General features: G+C 36.3%; 2 protein-coding genes across 6 annotated transcripts in view; one reads left to right on the top strand and one right to left on the bottom strand.

Moving 5' to 3' along the window:
- LOC114877101 (tyrosine-protein kinase transmembrane receptor Ror) overlaps positions 1-24,764 on the top strand; it is a 226,489-nt gene that overhangs the window by 49,399 nt on the left and 152,326 nt on the right. The window lies entirely within an intron of this gene.
- Positions 809-24,515, bottom strand: LOC114880212. 5 transcript variants are annotated; one of them, XM_046286694.1, is made up of 5 exons: positions 23,912-24,515; positions 23,498-23,631; positions 22,256-23,434; positions 5,573-5,709; positions 809-5,374 (listed from the first exon to the last, which is right to left on the bottom strand). In XM_046286694.1, the coding sequence occupies exons 3-5, from the start codon at positions 22,407-22,409 to the stop codon at positions 2,981-2,983; spliced, it is 2,685 nt and encodes an 894-aa protein (XP_046142650.1). In that variant the 5' UTR covers positions 22,410-23,434; positions 23,498-23,631; positions 23,912-24,515; the 3' UTR covers positions 809-2,980. The 5 variants fall into 5 exon arrangements, with proteins under 5 accessions (XP_046142650.1, XP_046142652.1, XP_046142653.1 ...); XM_046286696.1 differs by lacking the exons at positions 22,256-23,434; positions 23,498-23,631; positions 23,912-24,515 and adding exons at positions 15,846-16,406; positions 17,364-17,759; XM_046286697.1 differs by lacking the exons at positions 22,256-23,434; positions 23,498-23,631; positions 23,912-24,515 and adding exons at positions 15,846-16,372; positions 17,413-17,759.

Here is a 24,764-nt window from a genome sequence, read left to right as displayed (position 1 = left end):
TATTTTTGGCACCCTTCTGAAAGAATAATCGGACTTTAAACGTTTTGAACATTGAAATTGAATTTCAGAGATCTATTATGCTTCTCTGGTCGCAATTTTCTATTTTTAACCGACTTTGAAAAAGGAGAAGGTTATTCAATCCGATCAGTATTTTTTTTCTTTTTTTGAAGATCATAAGATCAAAGAAATTTTGTAAAAAATTTCTTCAAGAGTTCCTTTCCACGTTCAATTTCGCGGCTTCTTCCATCTCGACGCTCTTAAACTTTCCTTTCCGCGGAATAGAAAAAAAAGAGGGAGGGAAGCGTTTAATTGTAAGCACATTCAATTTATCCGAACGGTTCCTTTCTCCCGGCTTCTTTAAATTTCTTCCGGCTCCGCCTCTCTTTAAAAGGAGCAAGGAATAACGGGGAACGGAACGGTGGAGAAGTTTACGCGCAAGATGCTCGCGAACTTTACCTTTAACTTCCACCCCCTGGCACGGCCATTAATAAATGGGACTCTTTGAATAAGTTGCCTAGAATGATCAATAATTCGATGAATAACTCGATTGGTAATACAATGATTTCTCGACTGCACTTTTATGGACTGTTTATTAGATCAATGTAGAGGAATGATTATTGAATAACGAGAACAGGTGAAGCAAGGAATAGTGATACATAATGAATTTATCAGTATAGGAAAATGTAGACATTTATTGACCTTTATAAATGATTGATTCTTTTTCTAAAAAATAGGAAGTATAATATAATGCGTTTCTTACATAATAAATTATAATTCTATTGCGAGAATAATTTTTGAAGTATAAGATTTAGAAAATGAAAATAATATGAAATAGAAGATTGAATTAAAATTGTGTCTTTCTCCTTGGTCTGTTATTATATGATATTGTTTAATTTTTTAAGAAAAGAGGAAATTATTGTGATTTCTAAAAAATAATCTTTATGAATTCGTAGTAATTTTTTATAATTGTAAGCTTAACAACAATTGCAAAATTGCAATACTTGCAGCGAGGGCTGTATTAAGATTTCTCCTCTTAAACCTTCCCTTGTAAAATAAAAAGAAGAAAATGAAGAGAATGCATTAATTAATAGAACAAATTTGATCGAGAATTTTTTCAAAAAGTCATCGAATGTCTCTCTTCATGGCACGCTCCTCGGGGATTAAGAAATGCATTATATTACATACCTTATTTTTTTAGGAAAAGGGACAATTATTGTACAGGGGTAAACAATTATATAAATCACCCTATATTGACAAAGAATTTTGAAGTAGTTTACCATCGTTAATTTTTAATTTTCCAAGTACAATAGAAATTTTATATTTGCAAACTGTACACTTATTCTATTTAATAATTTTTTTAAATGAACGATACTTTAATATTGATTCGATTGATTCGTGTATCAAACTTATTTATAATAATATATATACAATATCATTAACGCTAAATAAATGCATGGATGATATTTCTAAATTGATGTATTACAAAAAGCTTATTATCTAACGTACATCATAATCAATTAGTTCTGAAAATATAAGAATGAAATTTATTTCTAATTAACACCTTAACTATTTTTATTTCATTAAACTCTGTCCATTTAATCAAAGTGTTAAGACACTTTTGTCTTGAAAGTCCACAATGAAAAATAATACAGTTAACGTTTGGAACCTACAGTCGGTATAAAATTACAAATAACATTTTAATTTTCCATCATAGTTCGGTTCCATCGGATACCTTCGGTTTCTAGTTAAATATTAATTTCCTATTTCGATCTAGAAACACCATAGACATCACGAACCGATCGTGTTGGCAGAAGCCATTTCGGTTACAACTGTCACCGGAACGCTAACAGGTTTTATGGTGTCCTGGTTCACCCGTTGCTAGTTTTATGGCTTTTCCCATTGGTTGCAGCGGTTGCTGTATATTTGCGTTGAAGGTCGATACAGCTCTTCCTGGAACATATCGCTACTGGTTCGATATCTCGTTGCTTTTTTTCAAAAGAAATTTCTGATGATCCAAATGGGGTAATTTTTTACGATCCTCAAAGTCGTTCCTTGTCATTTTTCAAGATGTCGAAGGTAATCTTCCCATATAATTTCCCATTATTTATTATTTCCATATGATTCCCATTATAATTTCTGACCCAGTTATAATTTCTATTATAACTTCCCATATAATTTCCCATTATCCATTATTTTAATATGATTCTCATTATAATTTCAGACCCAATTATATTTCCCATTATAACTTCCCATTATTTATTATTTCCATATGATTCCCATTATAATTTCTGACCCAGTTATAATTCCCATTATAACTTCCCATTATTTATTATTTCCATATGATTCCCATTATAACATCCCATTATTTATTATTTCCATATGATTCCCATTATAATTTTTGACCCAGTTATAATTAATTCTCATTACAACTTGCCACATAATTTCCAATTATCCATTATTTCCATATGATTCATATTATAATTTCTGATGATCCAAATGGGGTTACTTTTGACTTTCCACTTTACTTTTTAAATCACAAATATAATTACCCCTTTCCTTCTGATTCCACAAAACCTAAAGTTTACCGTTTCAAACGTTGAACCAAAAAATTGCAGAATTTTTCAAACAAAATCCTAGGCAATAATTTCTCTTCAGATAAATGACAGTCTTCGTAAACATCAAGTATTTCATGCTCGTTATCTCTTTATGAATATTCCAAAGTTTACCCGAGTCGTAGGTACGAAACCACCGAGTATCGCGGCGAACAAAAATTCCCTTCAGACCAGTTAATTACTCAACGCTCATAAACGAGTCTCCGTCGGAACCAGTATCGCAACCTGTCTCACACTTTCTAACGATACCTCCTGACCGAGCACGAGGCAGCTTTTAATTCGATCGAGACCGCACGGGATCGGCTCGATCCGCGAGGTAAACAAAATTCGAACGTCTAATTAAACCGAACGAAATCAATTAGGAGATCCTAGATACACCCGTTGCCCCAGCAAGCGCACCAAGGCACGTTCCCGCTGCTGGTGCTAGTTTTCCTCGGTTTCGCGCTCGTCTCCCTGCTGCTCATCGAGTTGGTCCTCTCCCTCTCCGAGTTCGTTACGATATCCTTATCTCTGGCCACGTCGACACTTCCGCTCCTGCTGGTCTTCACGGACGTCAGGGAGGGTCTCTTCTTCGCGTTGAAATACAGCGACACCCTCCTCGTCTGATCCTTCTTAGGCGAGTCCTGCCCGGACGACGAGGATCTGCTCTCGTTTTTATCCTCCTGACACTCCGACGCGGTCGTCGGAGTCATGCTCAACTTCCTCATCCTCTTCCTGACCGCTTTCTCAGGTGACTCAGGCACCTCCGAGGAGGTGACGCTGCTCTGCTTCCTCAGCCTCCTGTGAAGCAACGGTGTCATAGGCTTCAGCTCTTTGATCACCCCAAATTTCTCCTTCCTAATCGTCCTCCTGCGACGTTGCCCACTTGGAGTGCTAGGCGCACTCTCTTCGCGGAACAACGCGTGCTCGTCTTCGTGGTGAGAGTCTCCGTCTATGGAGGTCTGGGTCTGCGCTGGCACCTTGCGCGTCAGGGTGTCGTAATACATCATCCCCCGTTGGGGATAAAACCCACCTCTGGGCAGGAAGTTCATGTTCTGATAAGGATTCTGCTTCTGGAGGTAAGAAGGGTTCAACCTGCGCAGGGTCGCATAGTCGTAGGGACTGGACGAACCTACCAGAGTCCGTGGACTCGGTCTCTCGAAGGATGTCACTTGAATTTGATGTTTGTTGCTCGGTGACGTCAGTTTCTCGTTGATTAATTGATTGGAGGGTATCAACAGGCGATTCGGATCGGTTTGCACCTGTCTGTACCTGTCCCCCGAGTGGATGCCTCTCTTGAAAGTGGAGACGTCCGGTCGGGGTGAATAATAACAGAGGCTGTCGTCGTTCACTTGGACGGACAGGGGTCTGGTCACGTTGTTCTGGTCCACGTAGCTGCGGCTCGGCTCGAAATTGCGTAGGAAAGGGTTCTTGAACAGTCGGGACTCTATGGAAGGTAGTTGAGGGATCTCTGGGGTGTCAGGGCTGACCGCTTGCTGCGCGCGTGGGGTCTTTAACGTCACTGTCAGGTGGGACTTGTACGGTTTCGAGTCTGATATGTTGTCCAAAGTGTTGTCACTTTGGGTCATCAGTGGCTGTCTACCTTCGCTGATAGAGGCGATCTGGGATTCAGAGGAGAGATCCTGACAGGACATCGACTTCGTCAACTGATTCCCTGTTGTGGATTTATCTTCGTTGATCACCAGGTTGTCTGTACTCAAATATGTCCTCTGTTCAGTCCTATTCTTCAGCAAATCCTCCTCGCACGGCACTGCGCCCTTCACGTAAATGTCAGCCGAGCCTTTCTGAGCGAACTGGTTCTTGGAAATCACGGTAGACCCAGTCTTGCCACTGCTGGAACTGTTCCCCGTTCCAAAGTTACTAGTAGTCGGTGATGATTCTTCGGTGTGCTTCTTGATCTTGGAAGGCAACGGCGCGAAGAAGTGCTTCGGCTTTTCCGAAGCCTTCTCTTCAGCGTCCTGCTTCTTTGATTCATCCGATCCTTGATCCTTCGAGTCCTCGACACCCCAGCCATTCTCAGTGACCATTTTGTCAGAAACTGCTTGCGAATTCCCAAAGACTGGGTGATTGAACGCGCTGCCAGGTTGGTTCAGACCTGTATTCCTCTTTTGAAAGAAACTAGGGTAATTAAGGAACCCTGTGTCCTGATAATTCCCTCCAAAACCCTGCATACCTAAAGCATCGTCCACATTTTGGGTCCCAAAATTTGGGATCTGATTCTGAGGCATCAGAATGTTAGTCTGCCAGCCTAGAGGAGGCGCGTGCAGTATCTGATCGTTGATCTGATCCATATTCTGATCACCCAGCATCCCTGGTGCATCGGAAGGCACCATGAGATTGAGGGTGCTTGGGAACTTGAAGGGACACTCGGTGTAGTAGGTAGGACTGGTCAAGTCGGTAGGTGGCTGATAGGTTCCAGGGTAGAAAGGTATATTTTCGTGCAGTTGCCTGGATTTTAGGATAGACAGAGGACCTTTCTCTTCCTTTAATTGTCGGACGTCTTCAGAGGACTGGTCCTTCTTCTCCCTGTCCCTCTTCAATTCCTCCTCTTCGTCGACTACGGACAAGTCGTCGAAGTCCACGTGCAGCCTGTGCAGACTGCTGGTCATCTTTTCGGACGAGATCTTCTGATTTTCAGCGTTCTCTAGCTGCTCGGATTTAGTGAGATCCTTGCAGGTTTCTCCGGTGTCCTCCTCTTCGGCTTTCTCGTCCTCCTCGAACGAGTAGTCGGATTGCAGTTCGTCATCCTCTTCGGAGCGATCCTGGAACGTTAATTTGGAAAGTTAAAAATCGATCGACTCCGGACGATCTATTTATTGTTGAATTTTTCTATCGGCAACTTAGAGACCCGCTTTCAAAACACGGTTCATTTCAATAAATCAACGCAGCATCCCCCAAGGGAGAATCTACGAACTCGAAGCATCGATCGCTACTTCCCCAACAAATTCATCAATGGATACCTCGTATTCCTCGCTTTCTGTGCGGCTCTTCTGCCTCTTCAGGATCTCCTCGAGTTTGTCGTACTCGTCCCTGAGGCTCCATATCTCCCTACGCAGCTGCTCGTTCTCTCTGCGTAGCTTTTTGATGTCGTTTTGACCTGAAAGCAGACGAACGGCTACTTGAAGAGTTGCACTCGTGAAGATTCAAAGTTCCCATTCAAATAATCAGAATTTTCATCAAAGAATATTTTAAATATTCAACTCTCTTCTTTCTGATATTTCCGAAAGTCTAGCGACTAATTTATCAATTAGTAAATTAATCTTTCTTCTTTCCTAACGACTGTACCAACTTGAAGAATGATTCAACAGAAGGCGAAGAACAGTCGAGTCGAAGCTCATCAAACTGTCGCGACGTTTTTCTCACGGGGATCGTTTAATCAAGGTGCTACGGTAACAGACGGTCTGCCTCGGTGTACCTATCGAAACGATCGATCATTGGTCAGCTCGTACAACAATCTCTGCCCTCTAACCCTTCCTCGTCTTTCGTTGCGTCAAGGAACCAGTGATAAATCACCGTGGCCCGTGGGCTCCCTTCCAATTACTTAACCGACTGATACGAATAAAGTTTCGGACCGCCTAATCTCACCGCCGAAAGGCTGACCGGTGCGAAACAAATGAAAAATCACGATCCTACGGGGCTGCTTTTCTCTTCTGGATGTACGTGCTTTTGATCGATCGTTCCTCGCTACGGAGATTAGCGAACCGATTAGATGGACTCGTAGGACCGTTTCCTTTGTGCCTGTCCCATTCCGGTGATTAATACGTTCGGTCCAGAACACGCGAGTCTAATAACATTTCGATTATTTTTTCATTTATTTGCAATTATGTTAAATCTAGACAGCGGTACTAGTGGAATTAAATTAGAACTGCGGCTCTCTCCATGGTCCGCCGCGTTATCTCGGGGGCCTCTTCATGGTCCGCCGTTCGAAAGCTAATAAAAATCGCGTTTATTTTGGATTTTAAGGTCAATAAATTTTCATTTTATTTGACTAAACCAAATGGAAACAATATATTTTTAATTAGATCGCGTTTAAACGTCTAACTTGATGTGAACTGATTTTTCTGCGACTGCTAGTGTAAAACCGCCTTTAATATCTTGACGGGTGGAGTTAGGTTTCCGTGATATTTCTAATGGAAGCAATCTCACTCGGATCCATCGCTTATTATCAGCCACGCAAAACGCATTACAAGCATTCGTGTGATAACAGCTCGCGTAAGCCGCGCGGCGAGTATACGCGTGCAAGAAGAAAAGCCACGTGGTAAATCAGGATTAAAGGGGGGCTCTTGGAGCTCGGAAATTTAAATAAATTAAATCCTTTGCGGAGGTTCATAAATTCGGATTTTCTACGTAGAAACCGACGGCTATTTGGATCCTATTAAATCGTCTGTGATCGTTTTCTTTTTCTCTTATTTGTTTCGAACAGCACCCTTCGTTATCCCTTCATTATAAGTGTAACGTGAAGATTAAAAAATTTGAAGAAGTTTGTGTAGAAATATCGTTCTAAATATTAAATTTCATAAAGACGGTGACTTTAAAGTCGCTTGTCCTTTCGGAGAAGTTATTTATTTGTGGAAGATTTCCGTGTTGGCGAAATGTCAAGGCTCTGTGGGAGTGATATTTGTAAGGATTACGCGAAAGTGCCTGTTCACAAAGCTCCGACGATATCCAAGGATATAGAGATAGAAAAAAAATGACGACCTAGAGTAACGTCCTATATAATAATTGCCCCTTTTCCTAAATAATATAATGCACAATTTTCCTAATTTATATAATAAAATATATAAGAATATTACGTAAAATGAGACATATCATTTCTAAACAAAAGAAAATAATATAAAGTACAAAATTAAATTATAATTCTGGCTCTCTCCATGGTCCGCCGTCCGAGGGCGAAGAAACGCGTTATATTATATTTCACCCAACAACTGTACACGTTATCCTATCCGAACAATTCAATTGTATTTTAATAAACGTTCCATTGAGTAATTAATTAAAGCAATGAAAATTAATTGTTCGAACGAGCACCGTGATTATCTGTGACAGGACAATGAATCGTCTTCATAACAATACCACCAGGGGCAAGAATTCTTAAGTAACATGATTATTAGTTTCCATATATCTCTCGCTGAAACGACGAATCAACTCGTTCCGATGGTTAACAGTTCAATCAGAGAGAAGAAAATTAATTTCTCTACAAACGAGCAAGTATAACGTCGCTCAGGTTGATGAACGAGGAAGAAGAAAACGATCGGTATATTCTGAAGTTGCCGATGCCCTCGGGCAGCTCTCTGTACCCACGATATATTAATTATTACCAGAGGAAGAAAATGTTTAGCCAGGTCGCAATTGCGTTAGCCCGGAAGAGGTACATAAACAGAGACGACGTACATTAAAGCTGGAGGATCGGTATGGAAAAAGGAGAGGAAAACTCGTCTTCCTCGTCGGAAGAGAGAAGAAGTTGATCAAAGCAGCCACGCACACCGGAGGTGCATATTTGGTTTCGTCAAGTTTCCATCGGTCGGCACTCGTGTTGGCCCTTTGAAAAATGGAAATTGCGTCCCTGACGCAAACGAACGCGCCGTCGAGATGCCTGTGGGCTGTTTTCCCTTTGAGCCTGGGAAACAAGAAATCGCGTAAGCCCAGCCTGATTGATCTCTCTCCCTCTCTGCGATACTCTTTGCGAAAAGTTCGCGCCCTGTTTGCCCACCCTATATTTACGAGCTATGTTAACGAGTCTCGAATTCAGAGAAGATATCTACTTCCTAAGGGTTGCTTTTTTATTTGAAGCTGGTTCTTTGTTTTATTTTTGTCCTATTATCGTGGAAGAGGATTCGGGTATTTACGGCACTAGGAATTGTAAAAATTTACAATTTTCCTGCACTTCTGTGGCTTTAAAAAGTGGATTACATATTTTAATAATTGGAGATACTATGACCTTTTTTAATATTATTTTTTGCATACTCCTGAATTTTTGGAATTATGAAAATTTCAAAAATAAATCTTCAATTAAAACAGAAGAAAGGCACTGAAATAATTTTTTGAGCTTTAATATTGAAAAGGTTTCTATTATAAAATTATGAAAATTTCAGATTTTTCAGAAAAATTGTGTATGTGCAACAATGTTAATCTTCGTTAATCTTCTGATACATATTTTTAATGAAATGAAAATATTAAAAAATCAGAAATAATTGTCCCTTTGAATAAAAGTCGAATAATTTTCAATTTGATATGTTTTTATTTCAAACAAAATTTGATTTTTCTTGCCATTTTCAAACAACTGATTGAATTTTTAATTATATATTATTTTAATTATTCCAAAAAATTGTTATTCGAGATAAAAATTTATTACTTATTTTTGAAAATCTTCGTTCTATCATTAGTCAAAATTTGTATCTATTGACAGAATGATGAACGGTCCAAGTAGTTCTTAGTTATTCCCAGAGCTTATAAATCATAAGATATTTCCTGTTTTAACATTCTTAAAGTTGATTTCATACATTCAACAAAAATGTAGAAAATTTATTTATAAAACTATTTTCTGTATTAGTATAAATTTGAAAGAATGATAAATTGAACCCATTTAAATGATTCACCCTGTACACGACAGGGGTATTCCTGGCCCATGGGGTTCCATAGAACGCTCGATGACGTCCTCCTCGCGTATGACCATGTCAAAATATCCACTTGCATGCCTTTGAATAATTACCATCCTCTGTATTTTTAACCCCGAGGAGCTAGGGCGATGCGAGTTCACGGAAAACGTTTGTAAAGTGTCGCGACAAGAAGCTTTCATTGACTCTTTAGTCACGTTTCCATCGTGTTGCTCGTGCACGATCCACGGGAAACGGGTTGATTTTTCTTTTTCCCGAAAGGGTAGTCTACGTTCAACGAAATATTTGGCTCGAACGATCTCTTTATTTAAAACGGCACAGCTGAAAATGCTTTTTTTACTGTGAATATTCTTTCGACGTTTTAAAACTTGTTCTTGTTAATTCTTTGTAAAAATCTGGAGCATCGAAGTTTGAATGTGAAAACTTGGAAATTTGGCAGTTTTCTAACTTCGAAAGGTTGATTTCTAAACTTTCACATCAAGAAATTTGGAAATTTGGAAGTTTTAAAATGTGCAAACTTCGAATTCTAAGCTTGGATTTGGGGAAATTTGGAAATTCGCAAGCTTTCAAATTTGCAAACTTCGAATTCTAAGCGTTGATTTGTGGAAATTGGAAATTTTCGAGCATTTATACTCGCAAATTTCAAATTCTATGCTTCAATTTGAAGAAACTTGGAAATTTGCGAAATTTCAAACTCGCAAATTTTGAATTTCAAGCTTCGATTTGTGGAAATTTGGAATTTTTCGAGCTTTCGAATGTGCAAAGTTTAAATGTTAAGCTTCGATTTGTGGAGATTTGGAAATTTTCGAGCATTTAAACTCGCAATCTTCGAATTCTAAGCTTCGATTTGAAGAAACCTGGAAATTTGCGAGTTTCCAAACTCAAAAACTTCGAATTCCCAGTTTCGATTTATGGAAATTTGGAAATTTGCAATCTTCCAAATTCGCAAACTTCGAATTCCAAGCTTCGATTTGTGGAAATTTGGCAATTAGCAAGTTTCCAAACTTGGAAACTCCAAATTCTAAGGTTCAGTTTGTGAAAATTTGGAAATTTTCGAGAATTTAAACTCGTAAACTTCAAATTCTAAGTTTCTTTTTGAAATCCAACCCTTCGAAATTTTCATCCATGTTCCCCGAAAACCATCTATGGAATAAAAATAAAGTATAATTATCTTCAAAACTCGATGAAATAATTTGAAAGAAAACATTCGGGGCAAATGACGTTGCCGTAAACGCACGTTCCCGAAGAAGGGCTAAAAATAGCGAAAGCATTTGAAGCAACGCGGACCACCCTATGCAATCTAGATACAATAATAAACGTTCCATCAATCAATCGAAGAAACGGGTTCAAGTGTCGTATTTTGACGAGTTTCCGAAACTCCAAGACGGGTTTCGTTATCGAAGCTTTCAACGAAATCGTCCTCTTATAAATTTCCCAACGCCTCTATTATCCAGCTAGAAGCATTTAAAGTTCAGCTAAAGTTCCAGGTGAACTCGAAACCGACCGTCTCTATTATCGTTATTACTATTATTTTCCAGCTGGGGACTGTTCTCGAAATTATTTGCCCGCGTGTCGCCGTTTCTCGCGTCGCGAAACTTTCCACCCTTAAGCGCGGCAGGAAATTCGAGAGGAAATCTATGGGATTTCTCCGCCCTTTAAAGCCCGGAAACTGGCGCTGAGTAAATTATCAGGTCAGTCGAGAAATTCCTTCGTATATCGTAACGTAACACGGAGAACTTGAAAATTTCGACGCGTTCAACGACGAAATTTTAGATCCTCTGTGGAAACGTTATTTCAAAGGAGAGACTCGGTTTGAAGCCTGGCGGGAAGCATTCGTTTGTCCAGCTTGAAATCATTGAAAATAAAAAAAAAAAAAAAATAAAAAAGGAGGATAACAGAGGACAGCCCAGAGACAACGTTTCCCCTCTCGAGTGCACTCGCGTTTCAGCTCGCCGCGTCTCGTAAAAGCCCGCTGTTTTTACGCTCGTCGTGGCGGCGATCGAGCGCGAATTCAAAAGACCGGCTAAAGGGTCGTATTGCACCGATTCGTTGCTAAAGCTCGTTGTGCTTTCTGCCTTTTATTCCAGCTTGGAGATAATGTTTATCAGTGTTTGGGTACATAAAACTATCATAAAATAGAAATTTTTCAATCTTATAGCAATTTCCTATTGAATTATTTCTAATTGAATATTTATATGATAAGTGTTTGGGTACATAAGATTGTTATAAAATAGCAATTTTTTCAATTTTATAGCAATTTCTAAATTTTGTAATTTTCTTTGTGATACAATTTAGGATTTTAAAGGAGAATTTAATTGCTAATTTAATAATCCATGTGTTCGGTTAATAAGTTAAATTTCTGGATTCCAGAGCCAGAGTGTGTTAAATCATAATTCTCAAATTTTAGAGGAGAGCAAATCAAAGGAACAAAAGCCTTGTGATTTAATTAATGCAGATAAAGAAGGTATCGTTTTATTGTTTAAAAGTGAAATTGAGTGCTGGACATTGTTACTTTCTGAAATAAAAAATAAAAACTGTCTGGCTCTGACGGTGGACCGTGGAGAGAGCTCCAATTTTGTATTCCATATTAATTTCTTTTGTCTAAAAATTATACATTAATTTCAGATTAATATTCTTGTACATATTTTGTAAGTTTGGGCGACGATTGACCCAGGTTTTCTTTCGTAATTCGAATATTTGTATAAAAAACAAGTAAAATAACATTTTTTTTAATAGACTCTGACATTGGGATGCAGATTTTAATTTATATTAAAATATATTTCATAATTTTCTAATTACGTCTCGGGTTGCAATACGGTGAGTAATCATGTTAAAGAGAAAAAGCCGTTCCATTGTCGCTAAAATTAGTCAGTGTTACAATATTATTACGCTTGCTCGCACTTGGCAAGATTACAGTCGTGCTTTTGCACGCAGGACTGCAAAGACCTTTAATTTACCGGCTCAGACTACGCGACGTACCTCCAGGACAATTAATGAAACCTAATCGAGTACTTTGAAACACGGCTCGGCTAATTCCACCTCTGTGAAATAAATTTTGACAATAGAAATTTGAATACTCCATTAAAATCCAAATATTACTTAGTTTCTAATCTATTGTTGATTCGATTCTAATTTTGAATATGACATATTAATTCGATTTATGAAGTTATATTTGATAGGATAAAGAGTAGATTTCTAAATTTGAAGGTCGGAAGATGAAGTGTTTGACGCAATCTTCTATTTAAAGATTTATGATAAAATGTTAAAATTCGATACCTGGAAATTTATGTCTTCAGAGGGGGAGTTAATGAATTCATTTTGATATTTTCAGATCTACAATGTAATTTTGTAACATTGAACTCGTTCAGTAGAATTATTAATATTTCCACCACCCTTCACCCACTTTCATTTGCAAATTCCAACCGAAACTATACGTATTTAAAAATTAATTACAATCCCTGCCATTAATTTTTTGCCCTCGGACAGCGGACCATGGAATATTTCCAGCACCCTTCACCCACTTTCATTTGCAAATTGCAACCGGAACTATACATATTTCAAAATTAATTTTTTAAAAATTAATTACAATCCCTGCCATTAATTTTTTGCGGACCATGGAGAAAGCCCCTAAACTTTCCACTTATACATTTCACTTTCAAATAAATTAAAATTCTACTTAATTAATATTAAAACGAATCTCCATTCTATCCATCGAGTTTAGACGAAAAGATTCACAAATTACTCACTGTTCTGCATCCGTCAAGTCGAAACGGAAAATTCTCAGCAATTTCGTCGAATATCGCGTCGATCGAGCGGATAGAAGGCTCGTTTAAACGTAACGAAACATCCTGCTCGCGAGTGGTTCATTGTCGCGTTGTCAACTCGCGTTTTCTGACGATCCAGCCGGCGGATCGCGTTCCTCGCGTATGCTAATTTTGCCAATGCAGTCACGTGCTTTCGCAACGCGGTCGAAGCCGACTGGCGCTGGACGAGGGTGCATCGTTCCGCGCCGCGTGGGTCTTCGCCGACCCAGAACGTTCATTAACGAGGTGACCGTCACGGTGATCACCGGCGTCTCAAATTTATAATAATAATACAAGGAAAAGAAAGATAAATCTTGATTAGTGTTGTTAAATTGAATTAAAATTGTGGCTCTCTCCATGGTCCGCCATCCGGGGGTAAAATTACGTGAATACTCAGGTGATCGTGATTGTGCAGTTGGAAATAGATTTTACGATGCAGTGAAGTGAAATAAGTCCACCTTGCTGGTACTTTCAAATTTATAGTCTCGAGCATAAAGTCATTCCATAAATCTTTCTATTTTGATGGCTGTCATTTTCGAGAAATACTTGACCTTCTTTAAGGTTTCTACCATTCCCATATTTTCTATCAAATTTAATTAATATATATCTCATTCGCTTTGAAAATTCTAATTAACATCGTTTTAACGAGATCTCGTTTCAGAAGATCAATTAAAAATCAAACGAATCAATGATTCCAATATCTTTTTGTATCACTGTCCAATTAAAGCCTCGTTTCCACCACACCATGATCCTGTAATTCCCATCAAAGTTGAAATAAATTTTCCATAATGCGCAGGGGAAGTAGAGTGCAGTGGAAACTGCTATTAGTACTTTCGCTTAATAAGCTCCAATAAAGTTAATTACAGTGGATAATTGTGTTAAAACTTTAATGTAATTACAACGCGACTCCCTCGAGAGATTCTGTACTTCATTACTTTTGCAAAAAGATTTTCTAGGAATGTTTCTGTCCTGATGAAGTGAAAAATAGAAAAATAACAGAGCGAGCTCATTAAATTAAAAAAATCATAATAAGAGAAAAATTACAATTTGTGTCCTGATGAGATGAAAAATGTTACTAACAGAGCAATTTCATTAAATTAAAAAAATCATAATAGGAGAAAAATTAATGAAATGAAAAATAGAAAAATAATAGAGCAAGTTCATTAAATTAAAAAAATCATAATAAGAGAAAAATTAATGAAATGAAAAATAGAAAAATAGAGCAAGTTCATTAAATTTAAAAAATCATAATAAGAGAAAAATTAATGAAATGAAAAATAGAAAAATAGATCAAGTTCATTAAATTAAAAAAATCATATTAAGAGAAAAATTACATTTTCCAAACAAAACAGGTATGTTGCAAGTAGAAAACATTTCATTTAAGAATTTCTTTCTAAAAGAAACTCTGCTCCAAGGCAGCAAACGGAATAAGAAAAATCTCATTGAATCAAGTATGTACAAGCTTGAGGAGAGGATAAAAAGAATCAGGACAAACAGAAGCTTTCTCAAACAACAATTACTCGAAACATCTAAACAAAGGGAATGACCGAAAGAGAAAGATAAATAAATCCGTTAAAGAATCAGAGGGATCGAGGAGTGGTCCGAAAGAGGTTGCAAAAATCCTCGAGAGAATTTAATATCACGAAAGAAACGATAATTCCGGAGGTATTCACGAGCTTTTTTCACCCCCTTCTCTTCTTCCACCGTCGACATTTTCTATTCCCTTCGCAGGAAATTTCTTTCCTGATATCTCTTTCTTCGTCCGACACGCTTGAAGGTGAAAAGAAGAAGAAAGTACATGTAGATTCTATCAGTGAAAATCATATCCACCTGTGCCCTCTGGTCATTATATCCTGTCTTCGTTTTTTCGCTAACGGGCAATGCTGGTGCAAAAGAGGTTGAAGAGGGGCGGCGAAGGAGAGAATATTAAAAACTTTTTCCATAAAGCGTCTTCGTGAACCGTGGCTCCGTTAGAGGTAGCATGAAAGCTGCTTTCTTGCAGCCTCAACCGTATCCGACCAGTTTTTCCGAATTAGTTCAGACAGTTTTCCGACAGAGTTTCCTTGCGCGTAGAAGATAAACGTACTCGAGATGTTTCCGCTGGATAAATGGGTTTGTTAGAAATGAAATAATAGCAGTTAGTAAATGGTATTTCAAAAACGCTATATTCGTATAACGATTGCCTGTTTTTCTAAAAAAGTAGAAAATATAATGCGTTTCTTACGTAATAAACTATAATTCTATTTGGAATGAAAGATAATTATATTTTATTACTGAATTATTATTATTGAATTAAATTCGAATTGAGTCTCTTCATGGTCCGCCATCCGAGGGTTCAGAAACGCATTATATTATAATTCTTATTTTTGTAGGAAAAGGGTTAATAATTGCATAGGGTTCAGCAGCTAATTAGGAAATAATTCTCAAGTTCTTTCTTCTATTCCATTTCAAATGATTGGAAGATAATTATTTTGCCATTTTTCACTTAGTATCGTGAAGGCTAATCACCCAAAATTCATTAAAATTAGCAAAGATCAGGTGTATTTTAATTAAAGAAAATTGTTACCCCTTTGAATTTTTATTTAAATCATTAAGATGATAAAGCTTATCTATTTTATTTGTGGGTGATAGATGATGTACACTCGTGATCAAAGGGTTCCCTAGGGATCTCAGATTTCCCTATATCACTATTTTCCCTGTTGAAGCTCAATTTGATTACTAAGAAAATGAATGAAAGAAACTGTTGAATTTCACAGGCGATGACAATCTATATTTCAGGAATCAGTTGAGAAATCCCTGATGGAGGGTAGAAAACATACCACGTCCGTCTTCCCCTCTTCGTCCCCTTTCTCTTCTCTGCATCGTGTACGTCTCTCTCTGTCCATCTCTCCATTCCAAACGACTAGTTCTTCCCCCCTCTCGCTTTTGGCGGCCAGTGAATTATAATTCTGGCTTCGAGCGAACTCACGACTCCTGATTTACGTCTGACAAACGTGCGGATCCCGCGCGAGCTGACGGAGTCATTCCGAGGAGAGTCATCAAATAATCATAGTCAGCGTTCTGTCAACAAATAAGGCCTCGCCCGTGGCACACCTGAACGTCATCCTGAATGGTTCCGAGAATGAAACGCGAGGAATATTCGAAAAACCGATGGGTCATTCGGTTCTTCCCTCGCGTTGGAAGGGAGACTTGGCCACCTTGTGACACCGCGTCCTTGATCTACATTTCTAGATCCATTTGATCCAGAAATCCCTTGGTATCTCGATCGAGGGCGACCCTTCTTCCCTTTTTATTCGATTCGTTGGATTGTTTCTTGATTTGGTTGGAAATTTGGAGAAGTTGACTTCTTTGAATATTTGAAAATTTGGAGAGCTTGATTTCTTTGATTATTTGAAAAATTGGAGAAGTTGATTTCGTTAAATATTTTAAAGTTTGGGGAACTTGATTTCTTTGAATATTTGAAAATTTGGAGAAGGTGACTTCTTTAAATATTTGGAAATATGGAGGTGACTTCTTTAAATATTTGGAAATATGGAGAAGGTGACTTCTTTGATTATTTGGAAATATGGAGAAGGTGACTTCTTTGATTATTTGGAAATTTGAAGAAGTTGATTTCTTTGAATATTTAAAAATTTGGAGAAGGTGACTTTTTTAAATATTTGGAAATATGGAGGTGACTTCTTTAAATTTTTGAAAATATGGAGAAGGTGACTTCTTTGATTATTTGGAAATATGGAGAAGGTGACTTCTTTGATTATTTGGAAATTTGAAGAAGTTGATTTCTTTGAATATTTAAAAATTTGGAGAAGGTGACTTTTTTAAATATTTGGAAATATGGAGGTGACTTCTTTAAATTTTTGAAAATATGGAGAAGGTGACTTCTTTGATTATTTGGAAATTTGGAGGAGTTGATTTCTTTAAAAATTTCTCCAATTTCTAAAATTCGAGATCCAAACTCTCTGTTAATCTGTTCGCCAATAGATGATCATTAATCTCTTCTCGAAGTAACGAAATGATCGGTTTGTAAATCGTTCGAATCATTCAAACATCACATTCCTAACGTTACATCGTGTGTATCCTGTTGCTGGATATTGTTTCGAGACAGAAATAACGCACTCGTGCCCAATGATAAATGTCTGCTACAGCTTACGAACTGTCAGCTCAGTTACGACTTTCAATAAACCATCTTTGCATTTCAATTAAACTCATGATTAAAGTAATCTATTTGTATCATTATCAAAACACTTGAGCGTCTTTTCAAAAAATTTAAGTTCCATTGATAAATATTTTCAATTTATAAATATCATTCAGTGAAGTCATTTACACTTAATACATACAATTAAAAAATTAAGAAATTGTTAATTATCAACACTGATTTCATTTTACCCTCCAATTAAGGATAAATTTATTCCTCTTTAAAACATCACAAATTCTTCATCAAATTCTCTTCAATTTTCACCCTTTTTTTTATTTTTTATTTTCTTGAATGCACTTAATTTTTATGCACAAAAGTATCTCACTGACACCGAAACATTTGAGATCGATCAGCTGGTAATGAAAGTGTCGATGGTTTTTCGTATCCCAGAATTAACTGATCGAGCATGGTGTCCCATGCTTATGGAAAAATATGAGTTTCCGTGAAAAGAGGCCGGCATGCTGACCGTTTTGAGTCGCCGGAGAAAACTAGTTCGCGGATTGGGTACATCGGTGCCGAAAGCCTGGCAGCCCTCTCCTTTCGGAACGGTTTCTTTCTCGCTCACGGGCGCTACTATTTAAATCTTTTGTAGTAGCTGCTCCGTGGCGTGTTGGATCAGCCTCGAGGGAGATTCTTTCGTCACGTGTCGACGGAAATGGATGATGGAGGATCCATGGTGTTACGCAGCCTCCAGGCTCGTCTTGGGGTGCTTTCGATTCTTAACCCTTTTCTTTGCTGTCCTGTATTAAGTTCGATTCGATATTCCATTTTCTTTCTTTGCTTGATTCAATATTCCATTTTTTGTTTCTTCGTTTCATTCAATATTCTATTTTGACTTTGAATTTTATGACCACTGATTAATGTTTCATTTAAGGGATATTAATAAAATTTAGAATTTATTCTAAACGTATACAGTTATTGACCATCTTTTTCCTTAAAAAAGTAGAAAATATAATATAACACGTTCCTTACATACAAGAAAGTAATATAAAATACAAAATTAGATTAGAATTGTGGCTCTCTCCCTGGTCCGCCATAAGGTCTCGGGGGTCTCTCCCTGGTCCGCCGTCCAATATTTTTTATTTTTTTAGGAAAACAGTCAACAATTGTATATATTACCCTAGAATAATTATTTATATTATAAAAAGGTAGATGATTATTTAAAATCAATTGCTTTTTGCACCTTTACTAGCCGTTTAAGTGATAAAGATCAATACGTTGACTGGCACAGTAGAAAAGGCCTTATGTAGTCAGACACCTTGTAATTATAATTCAAGCCTTTCCACTTGTTCTATATAATTAATATGATATTAATTATATTATTTAAAATTTTATTTCATAACTGTATTTAAACTTTCTGAGTTTTATTTGTCATCAATTTTTTACTCTTTTGAATACAAGGAAATTCTTCCAGGGAAACAGATGTCCTCTACTTTGTATGAATCATGATTTTCCATGAATTTTCTCCGTGTGTCATCTTTCCATAAAAAGAAACTCTTACAGTATATTCCATAAATCTTCTCTGTATTTTTTTATTTTCTTCATTTTTCAAACTTTCAATAATTGTTATCCCCTGATATTTAATACTAATATTCGTCTTCTGTTTCGAAAGGTAGCCTAATAATTTTCATTTCATTCTCTTGAAAGTGCCCCAAGTTTATATTCCACAAATCTTCTCTTTATTTTTCTATTTTCTTCATTTTTCAAATTTTCAATAATTGTTATCTCCTGATATTTAATACTAATATTCGTCTTGAGGTAGGTAGCCTAATAATTTTTATTTCATTCACTTGAAAGTGCCCCAAGTTTATATTCCACAAATCTTCTCTTTAATTTAATTTAATTTAATTTAATTGTTTAAGGTCGCATATTTTTCTATTTTCTTCATTTTTCAAACTTACAATAATTGTTATCCCCTGCTATTTAATACTAATATTCCTCTTCTGTTTCGAAAGGCACCCTAACAATTTTCATTTCATTCACTTGAAAGTGCCCCAAGTTTCGAGTTTCATAAGGAAAACCGAGAAAACATCGCTGTTTTCACACGTGTCAGAAAGCATACGGAAGGAATGAAAAATGATGTTGTTCGGCGATCGCTGACAAATCCGTTGATTAGAAACGCGTGTCTTCGTCGCGGTTCGGTGTAATCTGTCAAGCGTCTTGAAAAGCGCCTGAAAATAAGCCAGCATGACGCACGGGGCGTCTGGCTTTCGTGTGACGTCGTGAAAACAGGCCCCATCGAAATCGAGGGATCGATACAGGTAGAAATAGCTTGAACAAGAGGCTCCAGACTTGCCAGCAACATTTTCAAATCGACGTTCCCTCGAAATTAAACGTTCTTCAGAGATTTTTCGTCTCTGAAGGAATTACATTTTCTTCAATTTCATTTTTACTTCGAGGGATTCAGAAAATGGATACTTAATTTTAAGATTTGTTGATCCCTGCCTCCCCTAATTCACTGTTTTCCTAATGAAAGCCTGATTTGATCGCGAGAAATATCCGAACAAACAAGGAAAGGTGTATATTGTTCTAAATTTCTCAGCGGAAATTACCAACTCTTTACACTTCCAATGCTGTTACCGTCATGGGTAATTGCTTATTTTTCAATCGAGGGAACTTTCGATTGATAGAATGAAATTATGCAAACTCCAAAAATATCCCTGGTATCGGCGAAGAAATAAAGAATATTTTAACAGTGATCCCTGACATTGAGGGTGATTCTTCGAAACAAAGATTCAAAGAATCACAGCTATCAGAAGCTGAGAATCTGACGTAAAATTCGTAGAGGAATTATAAGAAACATTTATGTTAGTGGATTAGGTGTTTTTGCAACTGGGCTTCCGTTTATTTAGATTCTTAAGCCGTTTTAATAGCCTTGCATGGGGTTTAATGATTCATGTAATAATCAAGGCCTACCGATGCGCTCAAATGATAGTATATTATACTGATAATAATTTCTGACCAATGAGAAAGCAAATTGCAACAAAGTCTATACTCTAAATCTACTTCATTGATTTTTAAGGTTGATTAATTGTTGTTGAAAGTAACCAGATGTTAAGAGTGCACTGGAATATTTATGTCTCGGTGAATAATTCAAATTTTGAGGTAGAAAACACGGTGATAAATAATAGCTTGGAAATTAGTAGAGATAGCGTCAAATATGCTTTATAGTTTTAGTATAAAGCGATGGGAATATTTTTAATTTATTCAAAAATTTATGAACCTTAATTTTTATACCTTATAAAATTTTAATTTAACATTGAATTATTATTAAATATTATTGTTTTATTAATAAAACATCGAAGATTTTAAATTGCAAATTTGATAAGTTATAATTAACCCTTGGACGACGGACCATGGAGAAAGCCCTAATTTTATTTTCTAAATTTTACACTGTTCCGTAATATGAAACTCTTTTGATTCAATTTTAAGTTAATATTTTTGCATATATTTTGTATGTTTTGGGTCAAGGGTTAAATGATGCAGTCAAGAACAATGACTATCCGGAGCATCCGCTTTAAATTGTTTCTTCTACCATAATACATCAATTTCTGGAAAGTCAACATTTCAATTGGCGATGAAATTTGTTTTCATTTTCGGAACACATTTCCACGAGCTCTTTGAGAAACCGTATAGAAACGACATCTGGGTATTCTAGAGCATTTTGGAGAACAAATGATCCGTAGGCGGGAACTGTTGCCAAAACAAAGCTTTTCTTGGCACGACAGGTAAACAGATTTTCGGAAAATTGTTGACCTTTCGAGTTTCCTCATTCATATATTGTCTTATACTTTTCTAGAAATTCGTGGATCTAACAATATTTTCAATCAGATCACGATTTTTTACATTTAAGAATTTTGAAAAAATTATAAAATTAAAATTAATTTTGTTCAATTTAATCAGTCTAAATATTCTGATAATTATTTGTAAGTTTCTAAGCCTTCTTATTTATTTTGCAATTTTTTTTTTAAATTGCGATATGATTCATAGCTAACTAGAATCTGCACCCTCGATTTGATATAATTTTTAACTCACAACCGTCGAGAAAATTCTGTTCTTATTATTAGCGTCTCACGAGCGTTCTCTATTTATAAAAGAATATATTTCATACACCGTAGACGCTATCTAAACCATCATTTCTACGCTTCCAAATATCTGGCCCACTGGTACAAAAATCGCCGCTAATATTGCTTACATAATCATCCCCTCTACACACATATATCAATCAAAAGTGTGTACACAATTCATAAAATGTACTCCCCTCAACAACTGAACATTTATCCTACAGTTTCGTAAATCATTTCAAAATTCCATTTAAATTTGAACACGCTATTCAACGATCTATTCTTTGCTCCAAATAATATCGATACACTTACCATAATTAAAGTCTCCAAATTAATTTCTAGAAATTTTTACAAATTCACCGTTTTTCATTCAATTTGCACTATTTTAAAACGTTTCACTGCCTCATCCTTCCCGAAATTTTATTATCACAATCTTTTTTCAATGGTTACTGCACCGAATTAAACTAGGGATTTTTTTCGCGTTAAATCGTACGCGATTAGCACTAGTTATCGAGGAAAGAAGTTGGAAAAGTTATGGAACCGCTGGAACCTCGACAGATGCCGGTCGAACAGAAAGTTTGGCCAAGTTTCCAAAATAGTTTGCAGCGGATTCGACGCACGAACCTAGTGAACACCAGTGTCTATTTCTAGCGGGGAATTACTGGCAGCGTGCAGGCTCGCCATGTTTTTTGAATAAAGTCCCTAGTCACTAGTACACTTTAATTTCTCCAGGATGGCTAAATGGATAGTTGAACCATTTGGCATATTTTTTACGCTCTTTGTAAAAGATATGTAAAAGATAGCCTTTTTAATAGACAATATTCTAATTATTTTTTTAAATTTGTAATTAATATATTGTGGTTATTGATTGAATTAAAGTAACAGAAAAGATTTTTTAAAATAATGGAGAATTTCAGAAAATGTTTCTACAGGTTTTGATATGATTCCTGTTTGAGAAAAGGATATTTACCTTGTTCCACTTCAGCGTTGATATTAATTGTCCTCAACCTGAGCTCCTCGTTCTCGTAGATCATCCCCCTCGACGACTTCCGGTCGAGTTTCCTATTCGGTTTCACACTCACGTCCCTGCGTCTGGTTCTCAACATTCCAGCACCCGCCATCATTTTTATTAATTTACAATCTCACCGCGATCACAAAAACACACTTGAGTATATTAGAATGTTCGAAACGAGCGATCGCAAATTTCTGACATAATTAGAAGTTTCAATTAAAATTCACTGTTCTTGCAGTTCACGAACTTCTTAAATTGAACACTAACAAAATTTTACTAGAAAACTAAATTGCTTTAGGAGATTTTTCAATCTAGATTTAATAATTAATTTATTTTATGAGATTTGTACTATTAATTAATGACGATTGATTAGTTAATTAGCGAAACATTTAATAATTTTCTACTTTTCTTTTTCTTAAATCTCTGCTTTATCGATCTGAAATATATATTTCTTATATTTTATTTTGCAATTAGAGTTTTGTTCTTCGATTTTCGAATTGTTACTTCTTCTTTAATGGTTTCCCAGAGACTTTGTAAATCACTGTCGCGTCTCTTTCCTTCCTTGGATTTTGCACCGATTCCTCTTTAGCTTTTTGCTTTCCTTCTTAAAGTGCTTCCGAAGTTTCCACTGGTTCTGCCTTTCCTTTTTTTTCTCTTGTTACAATCTTCTCTACGATATTTTTCTCCTGTTGGATTTTTTTAAATTAAATTTCTTCTGGATCCTTCCCAGATTCTACGCTTCCCTTCTTAAACTTTTATACTTTTTCTATTGTTTCCTTTTTCCCTCCAACTCTCTAAATTTTTCTTACATCCCTCTGCAGCTTTCCTTCTCTTTTGCAAGCTTTTCATGCAATCTTTTCCTCAGCATCCGTTCTGATAATTCTGTCAGTATCCAGTTTTCAATTTCACACCTGTAGTTGCTGAATTTTTAATTTTATATTTTTCAAAATGTCTTTCAATTAAATTTTTCTTTTATAAATTTTTATATGAAACTTTATTCCTTATGGAAAGTACTGAATGCTGCCTCCTTAGTTTCTTATATTTCTTCAGATTATCTTCTATTATGCAATTTTCCAGCTTTTCCAACTTTCTTCACAAACTTCTTTCCCTTCTATGGGTCTTACAGCTCTGTTTATCCTAAAAGTATTATTATTATTAGTATATCCCCTTGTTTCTTAAAATTTAACTATTAACACTTACCTAAACTTTAAATTTTATTTATAAGAAGAAACTGTGTCTGTGGCTCTGCTTCTTTTTTATTTGATACTTTTCCAAATTTCCTTTCTTCTTCTTCACAAACTTTTTATTTCAAAGTTCCTCCAAATTAGTTAACTCTAAAAAGAGAAAAGATTGAAATCACATTAAAAAAGAATTATAATTAATTATTTTAATTATTCTTAATTCACCAATCTAATTGGTGAATTTGATGCAAAAACCAGGCAGCTCTAATTTTATAGAAATTGAAATTTAATTATATATTTAAGAAAAAAATATTTAAACAGTTTTCTTCAGTTCCTGTGAATTTAATAAAAATGCAGCTGCCTGGTTTTTGCATCTAATTCTTTAATTAATAGATATGGGTCACGATCGTCCCATTTGAATTTTCAAACTCACCACGAGTTCCAAATGAAATTTCCTAGAACAGCTCTGAATCAGATTCAGAATAGCTGAATGATTTCATAAGAATTGTTTGAATGAAAGCGACAACGAGTTGTGCAACCGGGCCTGGTGCATCCACGTTGCACCCGAAGGAATTTCCATCGGTCGTTCATTTATCACACGGTTCTCCACCGACGCAATTTGCGTGGCCATTATTCAACCGTTTATCAGCGTATTCAAGCGTTTTCTCTCCCACCCTTTCCTGTCCACCGTTGTCCTTCTGTATTTCTTTCAATATATTCGCGATCTTCCGCCGCGGGCTAGCCCGCTTCCGGTCTACCTCTCCCTTCGATTTCTCTGGATTTATTCGCACCAGTGATCCGAATTTATCGCCGACGAATTTTTTCACGTTCCTGGCCATCCCATCACGCGTCCAAGGTGTTTTTCCATGGTATCTCGGACATTTTCACTGAATTTCTGCGAATTTCTCCGCTATCCTCTCAATGAGAAGTGTCTTTTAATTAAATTTGTCTACTCTATCGATGGATCTTCATAAATTATTGTTATTCTCTTATATTTCAAAAAACCTTATCCTCGAATTTTTCATTTCTTCAGGAACCGAAATTATAGTCTGAATTCCATAAGTGATTTGCAAATTTCTCTGATGCTCCTTCTTCTGAAACAAAAAGAAATAGATCAATATCAATTATTTTTAAAATAAATTATCTCAAAATTACATCAAATGAAAATTTGGCAATATCTCAACACCCTTCAAATCTCTAAAAACCCCGAGAAATTAATGCACGATCAATTATTTTTAAAATAAATTATCTCAAAATTAATCAAATAAAAATTTTGCAATATCTCA

Source organism: Osmia bicornis, chromosome 8 (genome assembly GCF_907164935.1).
Source record: "Osmia bicornis bicornis chromosome 8, iOsmBic2.1, whole genome shotgun sequence".
Taxonomy (NCBI): Eukaryota; Metazoa; Arthropoda; class Insecta; order Hymenoptera; family Megachilidae; genus Osmia; species Osmia bicornis.
This window is presented reverse-complemented; position numbering and strand designations above follow the sequence as displayed.

Coding starts and splice junctions, on each gene's coding strand:
- LOC114880212 (XM_046286694.1), bottom strand. CDS start 22,409: ATGATGGCGGGTGCTGGAATGTTGAGAACCAGACGCAGGGACGTGAGT. Junction 5,710..22,255: donor CAACGCTGAAGTGGAACAAG/GTAAATATCCTT, acceptor GTCTGCTTTCAG/GTCAAAACGACATCAAAAAG. Junction 5,375..5,572: donor CAGAAAGCGAGGAATACGAG/GTATCCATTGAT, acceptor TTAACGTTCCAG/GATCGCTCCGAAGAGGATGA.